Genomic DNA, 20,091 nt, shown 5'->3' on the forward strand with positions numbered 1-20,091 from the left:
GCAAGTCAACTGATTATTGATCTTTTATCTCAAGGACTACTTGAAAGACACTGATGGTATCTTCTGAGCAGTGTCACTCTTTCAACTGAGACTCCCTATTTGGACTCTACTTAAGAAATTCTATTTCATTGCATTATCAGACCATGATTTCATGTATTATGTGCATTCCTGTCCTATAATCTCTCAGGTAAGCACAGTACTTGGGATGAGGTATTCAGTAACAAAAGAAAATTCACACCTGGCTAAAGAGCTGCATCCATCTTTTCCTTTTGGGTCCATCAGTTCCAGACTCACATTAACCATGTCAATGAGGAATGACATGGAAGTGTACACTTCTCCACTCAAAACTGTCTGCAAGTGGAAAAACAGCAACAATCTTTTTAGGGGCATATGTTAAACTTCCAAAATAAATTTTGTTATTTCAGACACATAAAACCAGCTGCAGTGTCTTTCGTCTTCAAAGGTTTTCACAGAGCATTGCTGGGTAAAAAATAAAATAAAATCCCATTTCCCAATAGTGTAGCCTTTGACCTGAAAAATGACTATTAACCATTTTGACTCTACCCTTCTATGGCTTGTTTGTTCTTAAACAAAATGCTGTCACTGTCTCCCCCCAGAAAAAAACCCCACAGAGACAACAACTCTTTCAAACTATTTCAGGTACCTTCTGTTACTGAATCAGACCTGCAGTTTGTGCAACAGTAGCTCAGCTTAAATAGTCAGGAATTTTTTTCACTACTGATCTATTTGAGCATACTTGAACTAACACATACAAGCACTGATGGCTGTTTCACAGCTCTCTTCTAAAAATAAGAGCTTTAAAACCATGAGGCAATCCCAAGAGCAAGCCACACCTGGAAGGACAGCAGAATTGCCCAGACAAACCTGAATTCACAGGACTTTCTACAGACAAAAAGGTTCCTTTGCTGTCTTATCAAAATCTTATTAAAAAAAAAAAAAATCTACCATGGCCATCTTTCTTCCTGTAGCCTTAAAAGCAGATTAGAACATTTTCTTTTACAAAAAGGTTCAGCAAATTCCTTCAAAAAGCTGTGCAATCTTTCCAACAATAAATGAATTCAAACCCAGTAGGTTTTGCAGAAAACAATTACCTTGTAAACTACATGAAAATAACAGCTATTTATCCTAACTAGCAAAACCCCCAGACATTTCAAGACAAAACTTCAACTGCACACAGCTCCTCTTACATGAATCCTGGGATCCTGCAAGTCATAAGGCCTCATGAACTCCTCTATGGGCTCCCCCAGGTTGTTCTCCAGCAGCCCACGGATCAGTTTGTATTTGTTCAAATCCAGAGAGCAATGGACTGATGACAGATTGCCATGGATTGATATATCTGCAACTGCATGGCTTAGCTCTCTGCAAGAAAGGCAAAAACCTCAGGATTTCCAGGTGCTCTTCCACAGCAGGCAGGACTTTTAAGACAGAACAGAGTGCTGGTTTCAGGCTGCCAGGATGATCCTATTTAGATACTTACTTGTCCAAGTTCCTCTCTACTTGTAGCTTCAGCCTGAAAGGTTCTGCCAACAGGCTGCCTCCTGTCTGCCTCACAAAGTAGGATGGAAAGCTCAAGTCTGCACTTGTGTCTTCCACAGCCTTTGAATACTCTCTCGGGTACCTTTCTGCAGCAAATATGTCCATGTCTTGCAGATCAACTACAATGCAGTCTAAGAGGCAGATGTGGTCCTCTGCAAGTGGGCAGGAGATAACACAGTAAGAAAGAAGACTTTAAAGTCTGTACAAAAGTAGTCAACTTACTTTAAAAAGAAAGCTAAGTCTCTCCTGGAAGGTATCCTGATTTTTTAAATAATTTTTTAATTCACACTCAATACCTCCAAATATCAAGCTCATTCACAGGTATATGTAAACATGTAATTAAGAGCCCAGCTACACTCCCCAAATGTCTGCAATATGCATCTCAAAATATGCCCAAATTGCAGGAATTCCAGAAACTGAATGACCATTCCCCTGAGCTGCAAAAATCATCTTGGAACTAAAGGGTAATTCCCTTTTAAATCTACAGTCTTTAGATCCAGAGCCTGACTTCTTTAGTGTCACATGAGGTAAGAACAAGATTGCACTGTGTTAATTTACAAAGAAACAGAAGATTTTATTGAGTTCTCTGCTATTTATCACATACCTGGGCTGTCAGGATTTGGTACAACAGGCAGCTTTGGTTGTTGCCCTTGTTGCTTACTCAGTGTATTCACGGGCTCATTCTTCAGCCTAGAAATGTTTGTTCCTGATGATTTTTTCATGAACAAACCTTCCATGACTGCTTTTGATTCCTCAGCACTTGTTTTCTTCATGCCATGCTTTGGAGTTCCCAAAGGAGATGCAAATTGAACTGAATCCTGCTAAGGAAAGTAATTTTGAAATTAACAATAGAATTTTAATTTCAGTTCTGAGGAACCAATAAACCAAGGTTCAAGTAGCAGCAAATTCCTGTCAAAACTCTAAATATTTTATCTGAATGCCAGTTATCTTTCACTGCAGAAACATGGCCATCTTTCTTCCTGTAGCCTTAGAAATAGATTAGAACATTTTCTTTTACAAAAATGTTCAGCAAATTCCTTTAGAAAGCTGTGCAATCTTTCCAACAATAAATGAACTCAAAACCAGTGGGTTTTGCAGAAAATAAGAAAATGCAAACATGTAAATGAAATTAATACAAAATAGAAGGGTGAGACTGTGAAGATACCAAGCATGTCTGCAGAAAAAAGACTGTAGAATATTTAAAGCTTTTCCTCAGAACATCTTCAGGTCAGGAAAGCAACACACACCATGATTTCTGCAAGATCATGTCAGCAATATTTTACTAGAATTTGTGAACACTTCTATAAATTAATTACCATTTTATGCACTTTAAAGATTTTGCTCAACATACTGAAATGTGTCCCCAAATTTTTCTGCAGTAGCTAAAGACAAAAAATATCCCTACTCTCATTCTTAAAATCCCTACTTTTGGAAAAAAACAAAAGCTCATTTATATCAATGTGCAGTACTTTATCATCATCATCACCATCATCACATATCCCATGGAAATCTTGTAAGATTTCCCACCTTCACAGTGCTGGCTAGCATAAAAAACCTGAGAAGGGTACAGTTGAGCACTAAAACAACCACATCAACACCAGAAAACTCCCCCAAGTGTCAGATGTGAGAGGTTTACACACTACATTTAACTCCTGAAGGCAATTTCAGAGTTCATTTATTCTGTTTTGATCTAAATTTATTAACTTCATGTTTCAGTCCTGCTCAGATTCACATGCCCTTGCAGATAACAATAACCTTCTGATGTCACCATACAGTCCTTACACTTAAAACTTTCCTTTCTGGTTTTAATAATTAATCTTCTTGCCTTACGTGGGTTTTAATTATTATTAATTGGAAAAATTCATTGCAGCCATGATCAAGGATTTTGAGATAGAAAATTTGAAGACATTAATATTTAACTTCATACTGTAAAGACAAGATTGAAAAGTACATGCAAAGAAAAATGACCATACCATCTATAAATCTGTGAATTTATGCATTAAGTCCAAATTAATAGCTCCTCAGACATGCATAAAGAGCACACCACAGCAAAATTAAATCCAATTCTTACAGAATTCAGCAAGGCCCTCAGAACAGAAATATATTTTTAACATACCAGAGAACCTTTAAAGTGCTAAATTCCACAAGAATTTTTTTTTTTTTAATGAATGAGGAGCACCTGAACACTACTGTAAAGATGTGAAATACCTCAAATAAAACTGGATCCTTGTATGCATTGCCTTGTAAAATCAGATCCTCAAAAATAAACAATAAAAAGAAAAAATGAAAATAAACCCCAAAGCCCCATCCAATCCCATTTCAAACCCCTAAATTTCTACAGTGTTACACAGAATTTTTAAGTTGAAATGCAACTACTATGCACACATCCTTTCTTTTAACTTGTAACAGTAATTTAGGAATCTACCACTTACAAACCTTTAAATACATCACCACACCAAAGTACAGAACACAACTCAACAGCACAGTCCAGTATTTCCTTACAATAAAGGCACTGGTCTTTACATAAATAACTCAGACAAATATCAGGACACAAAACTGCTGCAGTAGTTCAGTCCATCTAATTTCTGCCCCCCTTTAGAGAGAGCTTATGGGGCTCCCAGAACAAGAACCCATTCTGTTCCATAGGGAAGATACAGAGAGCCATCCAAGAGAGATTTTCCTTACCTCCAGTTTTGTGGCTGCACCTTTCAACTGCAACACAAACCATTCCCTGTCCTTAGGTTTAAGCTTTCACTGGCAAACTTTGATTTTCTAATGAAACTACACACACTCAGTTTCATTAAGAGCAGGAAAAAAAAAATATTAAAACCAATTCTGCTTTCCAGTGTGTTCCAGCACATGTGAGCCAACACGGAGCTCTGTTCTACCACTCACACTCTTTTTTGTTCAGTGAAGAGCTGAAGCAGCTGCTGAACAGGGTTAATTGAAAGCTAATTATGCTCCCAGGTGCAGGTGTGCACCCAGCTGGGTCCTGCTTCCTAAAAAGGGCAGTTCTGGAGAGTTCTACAGAACTGTTCCCCCAAACTGTGGCCCCAAAGTCTCAGAAAACAATCCCCAGGTGCAGGCTGATCAGGGAGCAGGTGGGTACAATCAGCTGAGCTCAGATCCAGAAGATAACCCAGCACACTGCCATGGACTGTGTCACTTGTACTACTAGTACAAAGTATATTTAACCTAACACCTAGGAATCATTTCCTGCTTTGGCAAAGAAATAAATGCACAAGAACTAGAGAAACACAAGGTGTTAAATGAAGAAGTAAGGTTCTTACCTTGTTCTTTAGTGAAAAAGTACCAGGCATACCCGCAAACAGGAATCTGTTCTTGACTTTCAGTTTTCCAAGGTTGGCTACAATCAGACTGTTGGATTTGGAGCTCTCAGGTATCAGCAGAACAGGAGCACCAGCCTCAATATCAAGAAGAACTCGGGAAGCTCGCTGTGCTTTATCTCTGACCTGGGAAGAGTAAAATTAATTTTAAAAAAATTTTAAAAGAATACAGGGAGGGGGTGATTATTTTGATGTGATTAGTACTGAATTCAGGAACACTACACTCCTTGAGATACGAAATTAAGATGTAGTAAATTTTTTTACTGGAAAAAAAATAGAAAGAACTTGAGCTCTTGTTTTAGGCCAAGAAAACAGACTGGTTAAAAAAGGGCCCTAATGCAAACAGCACACACCTGTGCAACACATGCAGCAACCAGGAATGAAGCACACTGTCACCACTGAACTAAGAAGCATAACAGACACTACTCAGGTCAGTACTTGAAGATTACTTCAGCAGCAGGATGACCCTAAATAAGGTCTTTTAACTACAAGATGATCACGAGCAATTTCCACTAAATCAGAACTCAAAACCTCCCATCATTTCAACTCACGGAGTCGATGCATGAGCTGAAATTCTATAGTGCATTTCAGCTTCCAAAAATACTCTAGGGAAGAAGAGACAAAGCCCAGACATACTGTTTGCCCTTCAATTGCTGCTCTTTGCCGACCCAAGACATCCTGAAGCTGAGTAAAATGTTGGATGAAAGACACCACCTCTGCCTGGAACCTCTGAGTGTGCACATACTGAACAGATGCCATCCGGAGAGTGACCCGAGCATCACACTCCCTCTGCAGCAAGGGGTCTGGCCTCCCATACCTAGGAAAAAGGTTGCAAGAACAATTTAGCCATCTTAGCTACATTTTACAAATAGTCCCATTCATTTTTTGCATTCAAAGTGATAATATAAAGGATTTAACTAATGTTGACTGTATATAATTAGAACTCTTTCGACAGGCCATGCAGACCTGACAGTTGTGAGTTTGTTTTTCCAGGGGTTTGTTTGGGTTTTGGTTTTCTCTGGGGGGCAATAGGGTGAGGAAGTCAATGGTGCTAATGTTGAGTACCAAGGAGTTTAAATTCGTACTTATAGATCTGGAAAATGAGTGCTTCTTCCCCACTTGTAGTGAAACGTTCTCTGTAAAATTCTCCATGAGCTGTAAGATCACTTAAGGACAGACTTCCAATACTTCCTTGCAGAACTAAATCTCCCTCTGCAGGACAAAGACAGACCATTAGGACAATTAGGACAACCACAAATAGGATATTAAACCCCAACAGTTTCTGTCAGTAGGATAAGCTACAAGTAATTCAATAAATCACATCCAATTAAACGTGAAGCCTGATGACACTGAACTGCCCCACCAAGTGTGGTGGTGTCACACCAGTGCTCCCAGAGCCCAAACATAACCCCATGCTTTACATGGATAAAGTGACCACCCCACTTGGATTTGTGGAAACATTAGATACAAAGTGTTAAAACCCCAGCTCAAATGATCAAGGGTGAAATGATCACCTGGGAGAAATGCAAGGATTTAAAATCAAGCCTGAAAAAAGCAAAGGAAGAAGCAGTGGGAAGAAAATATGCACCATGCCCAGGCAGTGAACAAAAAAAACCCCAATGAGAACCAAAATGAAACATTTCGAAGCACAATTCAAGAGCAAACCTCCTTCTGTTTTAAACTGTACACAATTTTAGCCCTCCAATCTACTCACCAATCACTTCCAAGTGAGCTGCAAGTTTTGACACACTGGCCTTGGCAAGCTCACTAGTTGTCTTGTTCAGTACTAATGATAAAGAGTGGACCTGGTCAAACAAAAAGGAACAGGTTGGGATTAAACCTGCACAGCTGGAACATCTTGCTAGGTTTTTTTTCAAGGCAATTGCACTGTAACACATAAATGCCAAACCAGAATTATCTGACTGGGAGACACTGGAAGAAAGCAATCATTTTTACTTTCTTCTTTGCACATTAACAGCCCTCCCAAGACACTCAGAATGATCAAAAAAATCCAGCACAGTTATCTTCTGTTTCTTTTCTTTCAAGACTTGTCACTTTGAAGTTAGACTCCAGGACCTCTGGGTAAAGACTACTTATGTACATATGTGAATGTTTTTCTTTAAAAACCAACCACATGTTTATGCATATCTACATATAGACATAAATGTGTATGTATTTATAAAAGTATATATTTCCTAAAATTTAATAAACTCCACAGTACACAGAACAGTAGAGTGCCAATTTCAGTACATGAGGTCTTTAATACTGAAGCAAAGTTATCATTGAGGAGATCACATTTAATCTGTGCCCTGCATTGTCCTAGGGAAGTAAATCACTGCCTCAAAGCCTTCCCCACTCAGACACAGAGCAGACTGCATGGGGGTGGGTGGTAAAACTCTTCCCATGAGAGCTCCACTGGATGAACATGGATCTCCAGCATCCCTTCAGTGTCCAAGGAGGGGCACAGAGCAAGGGAACCAAATGTTTTGCAACATTTTGCTTTTCTGTAAGTTCTACACTTATTTTAAAAACTACACACTTCAAATCTACTGTTTCTGAAGTTATACCCATTCTCCACTAGAAAACAAAACGTTTGGTTAAAATGTTGTCTTAAGTTTCTATAAACCAGATGCTTTATGACAGGCAATCCATTTACTATTTTGCATCTCAAGTATACCTTCAGATCCAGCTTGGTGTTTATGGGTTCCTGGGCTTGAGAAGCTGACAAGGTATTTATTTCTGATTTGATTGTCTGCTGAGTATCTTCAGGTTGCAGCTTCATAGCATGGTTATCAGCAGTGGATCCAATCCCAAAGAAATCCAGTATCACCACCCAAGTTTGCAAAGTTATTAAGACATCCAGGCAATTAAAATCAACATCCACACTACGGTTAATGTTTTTGTAGTGTGAAGAAAATTCAGGATGTTTCCTGTCCACTAGAAATATATTGATGTGAACTAAGGAATCATCAAAGTTACTTTTTCCACAGGGCAACCTGGATCTGTCTGCTGTTGGAGAAGGAGGTGGAGTCAGAGGATACTCAGAGTCAGCATCTTCTTTCTGCTTCTTACGGGAGGCACAAACTGGTCTTTGGTACAGCTGAAAGACATTGGGGGCTTCTTCCATATGGGAAGGAAGGGAACGTGGCATATCAGGATACTCAGCATTGGAGACTGAGGGACAGGACTGTGAAAGATACTCCTTATGTGCTAAGCTGGATGGCTTGGGTGCTCCGTGGGACACCATGAGGTTTTTGTACATAGAGTCTGGGTTTTTCACCAGCAGATCTTCCATCAGCAGGGAGCGCAGCGCAATCTGAATAGACAAAGTCTGAGGATGATCTTTAGCAAACTCCACATCAAAATCCTGGAACTTCAGGCTGACAAGGCCCTGTGCACCAAGTGTAAGGTCACCACTTAGCTGAACCTGGAGCTCTGAGATGTGGAAGTTTGCCTGAATCTGAGTAAAAGACTTTGTTTCCCTGATAGCTAAGGACTTGTTTGGAACAGAATTGAAAGTGGAATGGCTGAACAAGCCATTTTCCTTCCGTTCACTTGAGAATTCTGTGCCTGTGCTAGGAAGTGGTGCTGAAGGAGAACTGGGACCAGCTGAAGATACAGAGGTGGTTGGAAATTTGTTCAAGTCTTCACTGTATATTAAATTATCCAGAGTCTGAAGGACTTGTTCATACACGTGTTTTGCTAACACCACCTAAAATGGTAGAAAAAAGAAACAATCATCACGTTGTATTAATAAAATCAGTGCATATATTTTAAAACTCCTAAATGGAAAGACTGTGGGATTTCAAACCAGACAGATTTTAAGTTTGTCCACGAGCAAAAAATAATTCAGAACAAGGTACAATGCAAAGCTGAAGCAAAACAATTCTCCCTTATTAGCTCTGTAAAATGACCCAATCTGGAAAAATGCAGTATAGGACCCCAGAATAGGACCCCAGAATAGGATACCTTGTGTTCCTGGGCAAAAAGCACCCCCACAGAGTTAGGTTAAAAATAATTCACCACATAAATTAGCCTTACTTTATCATGATGAGATTACAGAGTAACATACAGAAAATACAGTCTGCTTAGCCACTGTTGCTTGTTTCCTTATCTTTAGTATCTTCTACTAAAGATACTGCAGAGATTTTTTTCAAGATATAGGCATTTTAATATTTAATTTCTACTGAAACTGCAAATAAAAGTATTTGAACAGTGACACACTTATTTTTCCTTCTGTGATGCATGTTTATGGTAAGTTAAAGTTAACTAATTCATAAAGATGTCTAGAATGCCCCAAAACAAGATAAAATTTTGGTCATTCTTATTATGACTTAAGACTGTCTCTTCTAACCATATGTACAAGGATCTCATTTCTAAATTCCCAAAGTGTTAAACTGGAAGATATTTGCCTGAAAAACACCTGTCTTCTATGTAGGGAAATACTTTTATATTGACAGTGAAAATACAACGTTACTACACCTGAAGAGGGTTCACAAATTTCCCTTCAATCTTCATAATGCTTGATATTCCAAAGTCTTCACTACTCAGAGGAAAAGTTAAATCCAGATCTCTCTCCAGTTGTATCTTCTCCAATTTAAACTGAATGGTGGTGTTATTCAGGATGTGGAATGCTGTTAAGTGAAAGTGGGATGAAAACAGCATTTCAATAGGTGAACTGATTATCTTATAGACTGTTGTGCAGAGCTAATGAAGTAGACATTTTAATTGCTCAGAATCTCTTAGAAATGCTAAAATAAGTAGATAGAGATATGCTTTGTTAAATTTCTGCCTGAGAGGCCTTGTTCAGATTTTGATTAGGAGAATAAAAATGGGCATAAGTGAAGAAACTTCTCCACACTAATTAAAATCAAGTATTTCAGGATGATGGGTGAGAGACAATTTACAATCAGACCTATGGTCAACACAACATTTTGCAATATCCTCTATTACACATATAAAACAATTAAGGGTCCTCCAATTAACATACCATGACCTTTATGTAATGATTCAAAGAAGTCATGACGAGTAAAATGGGATTCTTCCTGACTATTAACACTGCCAGGACCTGAGGAAGAATGCAGCCCATGAGACACTTCACTTGCAGGCTCCTTCTTGCTTGTAAATTGACTGCTATTCAAAGAATACAGTTTAATATCTTTAATTTCAACTTGCAGTCTATCATTTTTAGATTCATCTTCTCCTGGTACAAAATTCTGAATGCATATTTGTCCCAGATGACCTACAAGCAGTTCAGAGCTACCAGGCTTTCGAGGTATTGAGACAATTGGGGATTCAATGTTTACATTTAATATAAGCTTAATAGTATCAGTTTTGAGTGGTTGTGCTCCAAATGCATATCCTTCATTATCTTCTAGGTTGGCAACATCTCTTGATCGTGGTGTTGTATCAAACAGAGAAACCATTTCACTGTATTCAGCAGTTTTAGTTGCCAAGACTGTGGTGACTTTGGAAGCTGCACTTTTCAGCATGCTGCAGAAATTCTCCTCCAGTTCATCCATTGACAGAGTCAGTTCTTTCAAAAATTTAGCTGAGTGGTTGTAGTGTAAGGAGGCCATTTTGAGGTTGAGAGAACACTCCTCTTTTGATTTTTCTGTCAAAGTGAAACTTAGGGCATCTGGAAGACTATTCCCATCATCAAGCCTAAAGAATAAAGATTCAAAATAATCTACATCCCCAATGAGATTTTCATACCTTACTGTGTTCCCTATGCTGACAACATACTGGTTCTTTACACTATCTTGTGTTAGATCCATAAGGTGAAGGCATCCCAGAGAGCCATTTACATCAAATTTACCACACATGGAGACATTGACCTTGGTGCCACCAATACTGGCTGTTGCAATTTTTCTGCCATATTTCTCTCCATTTGTCATGCCAACTGTCCTGAGAAGGAGGACATTTAGCCAGTGAATATCAACTGCTACCTCTGTGTTCTGTGCATAAGTAGACTGGAAGGTTTCCTGTTCCCTCCAATCTCTTTCCAAGTCAGCTACCAAAGGCTGAGGACTGGAATCTTCCTTCTCCTTTGGGAAAGATTTCTGGAGAAACCCAATCAGTTCAACTATGGTCTCTGGATTAAGGATGATATCCAGGTTGTTCACCTGCAGAGAGATCACCTGCAGACTGCTATCCAAATTCATGGATGGGCATTCTGCACTCACAAACTGATACTCTAATCTTATCAGGGACTCCTGATCTTTCCCATTGTTACCAGATGAAGTATTTGAGGCTGCAGTGCTTCTCTCTGCTAAACTTCCTACATCCACAGGACGTGCATCATGTGGTCCATACACTGGAGACTGAGCCCTGCTGTCTCGAAGGCTTCCCGTTGGCACATCAAAACTCAGATTCTTATGGGAAGCCATCAAGAGATCAAAATCTGTTCCATATGTTTGCATCGTATCAACAAGCAACAGGCCATGGACAGTCAGGGACACTTCTGCATCATATGGCCTCTTCACAAAATGGGCATCAGTGCCAAAAACTTTGAGCACAGAGATGTATCGCCCGTTGCTCTCAACACCCAGCTGCATGCAGTTGACTTTGAACTCAGCCAAAAGCAGCTGAGACTCCACAAGAACTTCCCTGGTGTGCTGCTCCAGCATGACAACACTCTGTGTTAGATTCACTACAGAGTCGTGCAAACTGCCAAGCTGGTCAACCTCTGCAAAGATTTTGTCTTTCCCTAGATGCAGGGCATCAGATGGTTTTGTTTCAGATTTACTCAGCTGGGAACAACAGTTCTTCAGAGCCAGGATTTTGTCCTCATTGATATGAATTTTCAAGTCTGGCAGGGTGCCAGACAGAACAGCTCCTGGGTATTTAGGGTCAGAGGTGTAAATCAGTCTGCGTTCCAGCTGCAGGTGGACATTGAATTTTTCCACCACATGAGTGGGACCCACATCACTGTCCTGAACATGTTTCCAGTTGTCCTTCACCCGCCCCACCATGATCTGCAGGTCCATAAATGAAAGTGTGTATCTCTCATACATTTTTTTACTCATTAAGTGTGCTTGCAGCTGCTCTTCACTGATTTCTACTCCGGTGATTTCAGACATTTTGATGCCACTGTTAGTGTCAGATTCTGGTGGTGGAGTATTGGGAGGAGTTGCAAGTGGTGTTTTATATTCTTCATCACTCAGCTCATTGGTATCTGAAGAAAAATTATCTGCACTCCTTTTGGATTCTTCTGTGAATTAAAGAAAATAATAGTAAGCAAACAAATAAAAGCAAAAGTATTCTCCCCCACCATCATTTCCCATCGTTACCTGATCCTATTTTTTAAACATGAAGTACACCCAGAACTGTCCTTTCCTCCTTCCATTCCCACATTTTTTCAACAGAAAATCCACTTCTTTAACACAGATGCAGATGTCAGTTACAATGCATCACAGAATCTATCAAAAGACACTATTCCATATTTCCAAACCACTTAATATTATCAGATTTACTTTTAATCAAGTTGCTTAAAAAACCCTCCCTTCTTGCAATCTCAAACTCCTCAAAAGTAACTGAAAAGTAAGAGCTATTAACTGTAATATATTTAAGATCAGAAGCTTTTGTCCAATTAATCTTATTGCATAATGCAAACATTTATTCTATTATCCTATGAAAAGGATTTTTTTATTCCATAAAGCAAAGATACCCAGAGTAGAAATATTTCACTGTAGATAATTTTGGGCTGACACCTCAACTTCCCCCACACCACTAACAGCTCATTCTATAGCTGTACTTTAAAAAAAAAAAAAAAAAGAATACCACAGCTCTCTTCAACAATTTTTTTAACATCTCCTCACACAAAATACAGCTCAGCTAGATTTTAAGCAAGTCTAATTTAATGTACAAGTTCCACCACACTATCTTTTTAATTTTCCTGAAAGGAAAGGATTTGCTTGTTAATCTGTGATCTTTACTTTTGAAGCAAACAAAACCACCAATTTTCATTTTTCTTCAGATAGCTACAGATGCATGTGCTAAGAACAGAGATCCATGTGACTCCAAAATTAGATGGCTTATTCAAAGCACATTTTCACTGCTCACAGCTGAAACTCACACCACTCTAAGCCAAATTCATCTCTCTGGTAAAGTGCCTGATGCACCATCTTCCCATCTGTTCACAGCCTTCAAGAGGTGCAAGATATCACAGTGGAGCCTTTATTTTAAAAGTTAATGCCAAAACAACCTCAAATTCCCAACAAATCAAAAAGAAAAAAACCCCAACAACTCCCCCCTGATAATTTTTAAAATTGTATATCAATCAAAATTATTTTTTTATAGTAGCAAAATCATTATGTGAAACTGTATGTATAGGGGAAATAGCCTTAAGACATCTCTTCTTTCTATGTAGACTAAGGAACTTCTAGAAGGTGCAAAGAAAAGCAAAGCTGCAATAATTATAGATCAGACCTTGAGAATTGGTGAGTAATATTCTTCCCAGATCTACAACAACTAACACAGGATCCACAAATTTGAAATCATCAGGAAAGATCACTTGAGGGGCAGAAATATCAAGGCACACAGTCCAGCTTTTGCTGTTTTCCTGAAAGTCAAGAAGAAGGAAGTAATAGCACACAAGAGACAGGTTCCCCTCACATACAAAAAGAAACAAAAATGAAAAACAAACATGTCAGACAAATCTATCTACTTCACCACTTTTTCACCTGAAGTTAGTATTAAAAAATTTCAGCCATACTAAAGTTTGACACCTTGTTAAACCACAGACTCCTATTGCAGCCAATGAAGAGACATTTTCAGGAGGAGCAGCTTTCCATACCAAGATGCAGCTCTCTTGCATCAATTTATCTAACTCCAAAGAGATTCATGATGATTACTTGGAAACCACCAAGGCAGAACAATTTTTAAATTTAGAATATAATCTTTAAATAAATTACACAAAAAATTAATAAATTTGACATAGCAGAGCTCCAATGCACACTGGAGCCAGTAAGAACAGCCAGTGCTAATCTCCCATGAACCACTGTGGTTTGCAGGGCAGCAAAAGGAAAGCTACAGTAACCCATGCAGAACTCCCCACTTTCTTAAGAAGAACACCATGTAAATGAACAAAAAATCCCAAAACCCAACTCCTTCAAGCTTCAAGTCCTAAAACATAAGGCAAAAAAGCCCACATAAATATTTAGGGAGCAAAAACTTACAATGAAGTCTCCTACTAACAAACGATCAATAGTTTGCCTGATTTCAGCTTTTGTCTGCATTTTCAGCTTGTTGTACTGTCTTCTGGCAGCCTCAGCCACCCTTGCCTCTAACTCAGACTGATATCCAAAACCTGCATAAGAAATACAAAACAAACTAGGTATAATTTTGTTCATTTGTTATTGAATCAGGAAAATGAAAAAAGAAAGGATCTACTGTAAATTTTACCAGTAAAATACAGAAAACACAGCAGTGGCAAGCCCTGGACTGTACACATCAGGTTGCTTTACAGAAAAAAGGAAGCATCTAGGCAAAAACCAAGCAATCCCACCAAAAAAACACTTCCTAAGCCTTTTTCTGCTCTTTGACAGATTTTCAATCTGATTTACTTAATCTGAGAGACAGAGAGGGTGATAAGCATTAGAGAGGAAATTCTGACTAAATGTTAAATTAGTGCAATGCTTAACAAGTTACTAAAATTGCAAAGGAGGTCACTTTATACTCTTACAGGCTCAGGTACCAGACTCCTACAACTCACAGTTCTTAGAAGCCCAGATTCTTTGATTAGTGCTTATTTCTAACAATGAAAAAAATAATACATAGTACCACCAAAAAAACCCCAATCCCACAAAAAGAAACACATTAAAGGTTAACCTGAGGTATGAACCTTTCCCTTGTAGAAGAAGTCAGCTACTTTCTTAATGGCTTGTGGATTGTAAATAATATTTAGAGGTCTGGTACTGACTTCCAGGCGCCTCTCAAAGTTGCTGTGGATTGGGTTTCTTTCATAAAGCATCTCAAAAACTGGGGCATCAGGATCTGCAACTGAACAAAGAATGAGTTACAAAAAGCAGTTCTTTAAGAAACCAAACCAAACACACAGACAAAATAAAAAAAACACACCCCAAAGCATTTAATAACTTATTTTTAGTTGGTACTGCCAGGAAAGTTGTACCTGCCTGAAAATTCTTTAGTAACAGTAAAGCAGATTTTATGAGCAGCTTCTGCTACAACCAACAGAACTCAAGGTATTTGTACATACAAATCCCATTTTCAGTTCTGGGATCCTAATGCTGAACTTCTACCATTTTTTTCCTTTTTTTAAATCAAGACAAAGAGCAAGTGCAACTCCTATTGTCTTAAAATATATTTTTTATTACTCACTTTCTTTAAAGTCACCTTGCTTGCACCCTTATGTCTGAACAAAGCTTCTATAATTTTATCTTTACTGTTTACTGGAAACATTGGCATGAATTGAAACTCTAGGTACACAGCTATGAAATCTCTTCTTTGTAAGAATTCTCTCATGTGCTTGTTATCATCAAACACAAAATGAAATCTTTACCAGAGTGCTGATTAGTCATTTCTGAGCAGAAACTCTGGAGTCCAATGGAAGACATGCAGCCAACCTCTTTTTGCTGAAAAGAAGTCAAAAGAAAAAGATTGTTTCAGATAAAATCAACCAACCCACCTGATACAGGCACAAAAGCCTTTTCAATATCAGTCTTGTGGTTACTTTATAGGTGCATTAAATGTTTACTCTTAGATTATTACATGATTTTTTCCTAGATGTAGCCAAACAAGAGAATTCAGTATGCCCAAGAAGCTCATGCTATCTACTCATGTGGCAGACAGACTGAAGTTCAAATTTCAGCCAGTTCTCTATAAATTATGAAGTACAAAATGCACAGGAAATTCCCATGGAATTAAATTCAAATTTTATTTGCCCACAAGAGATAGTTGAGATCTTTTCAGCAATTCATTAGGAAGAAAATTTTAAAAGTTTTGTCCTCCTGCTTCTAATGTAACAATACACAGGTGAAATAAAACTTCCTGGGAGCAATGAGCTCTATGATAAAGAAAAAAAAATAACACTAATTAAGCAGCAATGCTCATTGTTCCACAAATCATGTTTTGTGTAACAAATTATCTTCTTCCCCACCAACATAACTCTTGAAATAAAACTACAGACAGATGAGGCAAACAACAGAGAGCTCTACAAATGATCCTTGGAAAAGTTCAAAAAGAAGAAATTGATTTCTTCAAGACTTTTGTGTTATATTTTTGTGTTCTCTTTTTTCACCAAGAAAAGGGGGTACTGAGTTTTGGAGCATAACTATTTTCATGCACACTTGGAACTATTTTGGACCTATTTTCATGCACACTTATGCATCCTACACAGTAAGTTAAAGAGGTTTTTTCCACTTACAGGATTTGGGAAAACAAGAACAGGAAATATAGTTCCTTCTGTTGCCAAATCTCTCAGAAAAAGACCCCCAAGCTGGACTTTGAGAAGGGAAGAATTTCTGCGAGGAAGGGATTCTGCTAAGATCTTTACACCTGGAACATAAACACAGAACATGCTTTTATATCTTTAGCAAACAGCACAGATTTTATTTAAATTTTACAGCTAACAAATTATTGTCCAACAAGCAAGTCTTCTGGAAGTGATTATATGTATATTGATTTCTATTAAAGAATTTCAGCATGGGAATTTGGAATACATGACAAAGATTGTGAATATTTCTATATTTTCACATATTTCTATATGGATCCTTCTTTCATGCATAACACTGCCTAAAATTAAATTCCTATGTTGGACTCATACCTCTGAAGAGAAAAACTTATTTTCACTTGATACATCAATTTCTGTGAACTGTTTCTATATCTTCATTTTGAACTTTGTTTCAGGATAGTAATTTAGACAATTAAAACAAAAACCAAAGGAAAGTCTGAAGACAGACACAGCTCTGGTCTTTTTTGAGGAAGAAGAGAATTTGACTTAATACCTGAAAACTCCAGCTGCATAAAAGCAGTCTCCTCAGCATGCACCACTTTCTTCTTCTTATGCAACAGAGTGAAAGAGCCACCCTGCAACTGTAGATTTAATTTAGCAAAAACATGATCTCTCTTTGTAAAGGTATTCATGCTAGAAGCATCTGCAGCAGGATCAAAAAAATCATCTGCACCTAATTAAGAAAAAGAAACAAAAAAGCCACACAAAAATGCATTAAACAAGTCAAGGTTCTGGAAGGCTACTGAAGACCAAAAAATTTATCTGAATTTTCAAATAAAGATTTCCTTCACAGCCTTAAAAAAAAACAGAACCCCCTCTTTTTCCATACCTAGTATATCTTCTGGATTCCACTGCTCCTTTGGGTCTGGCAGCAGCCCTTCAAAAGGTTCACCTTCATATGTTTGCTGAGCATATCCATACCAACCTCCCCAGCCAGGAAACCAGGACTGGAGATACTGCAGCATTCCAGTGCCACTTCCATGTGCAGATTCTCCAGCAGGGGAACCCCCATGGGAATCAGGAAAAGGCTCTTTAACACTCTGTGTTTGAACATGGAATACCTGAATGTTACTGCTCACAAGTGAAAGAATATCACAAGATACAAAAATATCACAATAAAAACACAATTCCATCTTCTATTTACACAGCACTTTTCAGCAGTGATATTTTCAATCAATGCACACCCAATTAGGAGAGCAGCAGCAGAGAAACAAAACATAGCATTGGTTAACTGCTGCATAATCATTCATCTGGCATGATTTAAATCTTAGTCTAGAAACAGTAAACAAAAAAGTCACCCCTTGACATCATAGAACAGCTCTAAATTTTAACAACTGCATTTGAGAGACACTGTACTGCTACAGAAACTAGTCTGTATTTCATGAAGTGTGCTCAGAAAGCCATTGCCATGAGGCTCACTTGTCATTTATTTACTCTGGGAAAATATTCAGACACATGTTAATACACTCCAGCAGAACACAACACAACACCTCAGAATAATTCACCTAAAAATTTCAAATACTGTCCTGTATGCAGCATGTTCCTCACCTCAGCTATGTCATGGAAGTTGTCATGAACAATCTCACACAGTATCTTCAACTCTTCATAGGTTTGCTCATCCTCTATACGATCCATTTCTGCCTGAAAAGACAAAAAAAAAGGTAAAGTAACTGCACTAAGAGTATAACATCTTGTTCAAACATATCAAACATCTGCACTGAATGAGGGATTCACAGAACAAATTAACTGGATAAATCAGGACAAGGTAGCAGTCCTATTCAGTTATACAGACATGTTGTCTTCTCTGTACTAATTAAGAAGTTGTTTGTGAAAGCTTATAATTCACCCAAGTCTAAAAAATGTATCACAGAACAAGAAAGCAAAAGACATTTTTCTAGTCCAATGGCACTGCCCTTGTTAGGTTTTACAGGTCTGCTGAAAACAACATGAGCTGGATTCCCAGATACTTCAGAATTTCCAGCACACTGACCTCCTCCTACAGCTCATGTCTAAATAACACAAGATTCAAGTGTATCCACAGAATCACACCTGTAGTTAGGACAGGTGCCTGTCCTAACTGCCCTGAATGGATTCAACAAGGAAGTCCCAATACATCTAAAGACAAAAAGCAGCTATCCAGAGGGTTTCTTTCTTTCTAAAGAAGGTCACAGCTCATTAGGGCCACTTGGCCCCTAAGTTCTTCATCCCAAACACAACTGTGAAAAAATAATAAAACCACAAAGCACCCCCAAACACAATTTTCCCCACAGTACCTACCCAACCATATGGGTGACCTGACACATTCTCTTACTTAAATACATTTGAGTCTACAGAGAGGATGAGTAAAGAAAGCATGTTACAGATTGACATGAGCATTCTATGAGAGTTAATGCTATTTTTGGTGAAAACCAGTCACAGTTCAAAAAAGCTTTTTGCAGAGTGAAACAAAAGCACAAGAACCCTGCTGCACACACACCTCCCACAAACCCAGGCCTCAAGCACTACAAACTCAGCTGTGGTCAGAAGACAGACTGTGAACTGGAAATGTGCTGCAGTAAAACTGGAGACGTTACTCAACCAGGCTGGGTTTAAAATTTGAGAAGATTGAACAAATCAGATATCAGCTGATTCATCAGTACTGTAGGAACCCCAAATACCTGCTCTGTAGTAGAGAGTGGCTCCCCTTTCAGCTTGCTGTAGTACATGTCAGTGTAAGAGACTGCATCTCGGGCCCGACGCAAGGCAAAGCCCCAGGTGGAGCGTTGTCTCTGCTCCCTGATCTCTGCAATGTTGGCATTCAGAGCAAAGATCCACCACTCCCTGCAGCTGCAACATTTTTTAATTTATTGCATTAGCATTTAACATTTCAACTTCATGTATTAGCAGTATTTAAGAAAATAAAAAACAAGTGTATGTCTAACTGGTGAAATGTCCAAAAGAGGTTCAGGGAATGAAGGGGGTGACTGGTCACCCAGGTGACCAGTATTACAAACTCTAATAAATGACTGTTTTCTAGCTCTTTATATTTGTCTTCATTCTAGTCTCCCTAGTGTGGTTTTTAATTAGCACCACCATACATGCAGACATACTTACTTCTCTGTTACTGTAACCTTTGGTCTCCACTTCCTGAATTTCAGCTGTCGTTCCTTTCTAGCCAATTCCTTTAAAAATCCCATGATCTGCTGGTACTGCATCTGTTAATGAAACATTATACAGACCAATTAGGCAATTTGGGAGTGCCTTCCAAAGCAAAGCAGCAATAAAACAAACACAAGAACAACCCTAGGCTTAGTTTAACTCCTTCCATCAGCCTAGGATCAGCCACTATAGCACATTCTATAGCAGATTTAGGGATGAAATTCTTCATGATGAGGCTGGTGAGAGCCTGGCCCAGGTTGCCCAGAGAAGCTGTGGCTGCCCTGTTCCTGGCAGTGTTCAAGGCCAGGATGGGTGAAGCTTGGAGCAAACTGGCTGAGTTTTAAAAGTCCCTAACAACCAAAACCAGTCTGGAATTCTGTGATGTCCATTCCTCCTGTCACTACTGTAAATAAAAAAACTTTTTTTTTTTTTTTTTTTGCAACAATCAGTTGCAGTAAAATAATCAAATAATTTTGAATTCTTGGTGTTGAAACGAACTTCTTTAGTATATCCCTTTCAGTTGCCTCTAAAACAAAATCTTTAAGAAAGTATCATTTTATGCTACATCATTTGCAT

The 20,091-nt window shown here is 38.4% G+C and overlaps 1 protein-coding gene across 9 annotated transcripts in view; it reads right to left on the minus strand.

The window, feature by feature from the left end:
- The window catches only part of VPS13D (vacuolar protein sorting 13 homolog D), an 89,449-nt gene that overhangs the window by 63,007 nt on the left and 6,351 nt on the right, over positions 1–20,091 (minus strand). For 5 of the 9 annotated variants that reach the window (XM_071766852.1, XM_071766855.1, XM_071766851.1 and 2 more), the window contains exons 9-29: positions 19,471–19,571; positions 19,035–19,203; positions 17,926–18,018; positions 17,207–17,417; positions 16,871–17,050; positions 16,291–16,421; positions 15,427–15,499; positions 14,736–14,906; positions 14,084–14,214; positions 13,335–13,467; positions 9,895–12,117; positions 9,387–9,538; positions 7,582–8,616; positions 6,619–6,709; positions 5,990–6,116; positions 5,541–5,721; positions 4,848–5,030; positions 2,162–2,378; positions 1,499–1,709; positions 1,209–1,380; positions 239–351 (exon numbers count right to left, since the gene is read on the minus strand). In XM_071766852.1, coding sequence (XP_071622953.1) covers positions 239–351; positions 1,209–1,380; positions 1,499–1,709; positions 2,162–2,378; positions 4,848–5,030; positions 5,541–5,721; positions 5,990–6,116; positions 6,619–6,709; positions 7,582–8,616; positions 9,387–9,538; positions 9,895–12,117; positions 13,335–13,467; positions 14,084–14,214; positions 14,736–14,906; positions 15,427–15,499; positions 16,291–16,421; positions 16,871–17,050; positions 17,207–17,417; positions 17,926–18,018; positions 19,035–19,203; positions 19,471–19,571 — 6,098 coding nt within the window. The remainder of the gene's footprint in view (positions 1–238; positions 352–1,208; positions 1,381–1,498; positions 1,710–2,161; positions 2,379–4,847; positions 5,031–5,540; positions 5,722–5,989; positions 6,117–6,618; positions 6,710–7,581; positions 8,617–9,386; positions 9,539–9,894; positions 12,118–13,334; positions 13,468–14,083; positions 14,215–14,735; positions 14,907–15,426; positions 15,500–16,290; positions 16,422–16,870; positions 17,051–17,206; positions 17,418–17,925; positions 18,019–19,034; positions 19,204–19,470; positions 19,572–20,091) is intronic. The other 4 variants (XM_071766856.1, XM_071766853.1, XM_071766859.1 and 1 more) reach the window with 2 other exon arrangements.

This window comes from Heliangelus exortis, chromosome 23 (genome assembly GCF_036169615.1).
Source record: "Heliangelus exortis chromosome 23, bHelExo1.hap1, whole genome shotgun sequence".
NCBI lineage: Eukaryota > Metazoa > Chordata > Aves > Apodiformes > Trochilidae > Heliangelus > Heliangelus exortis.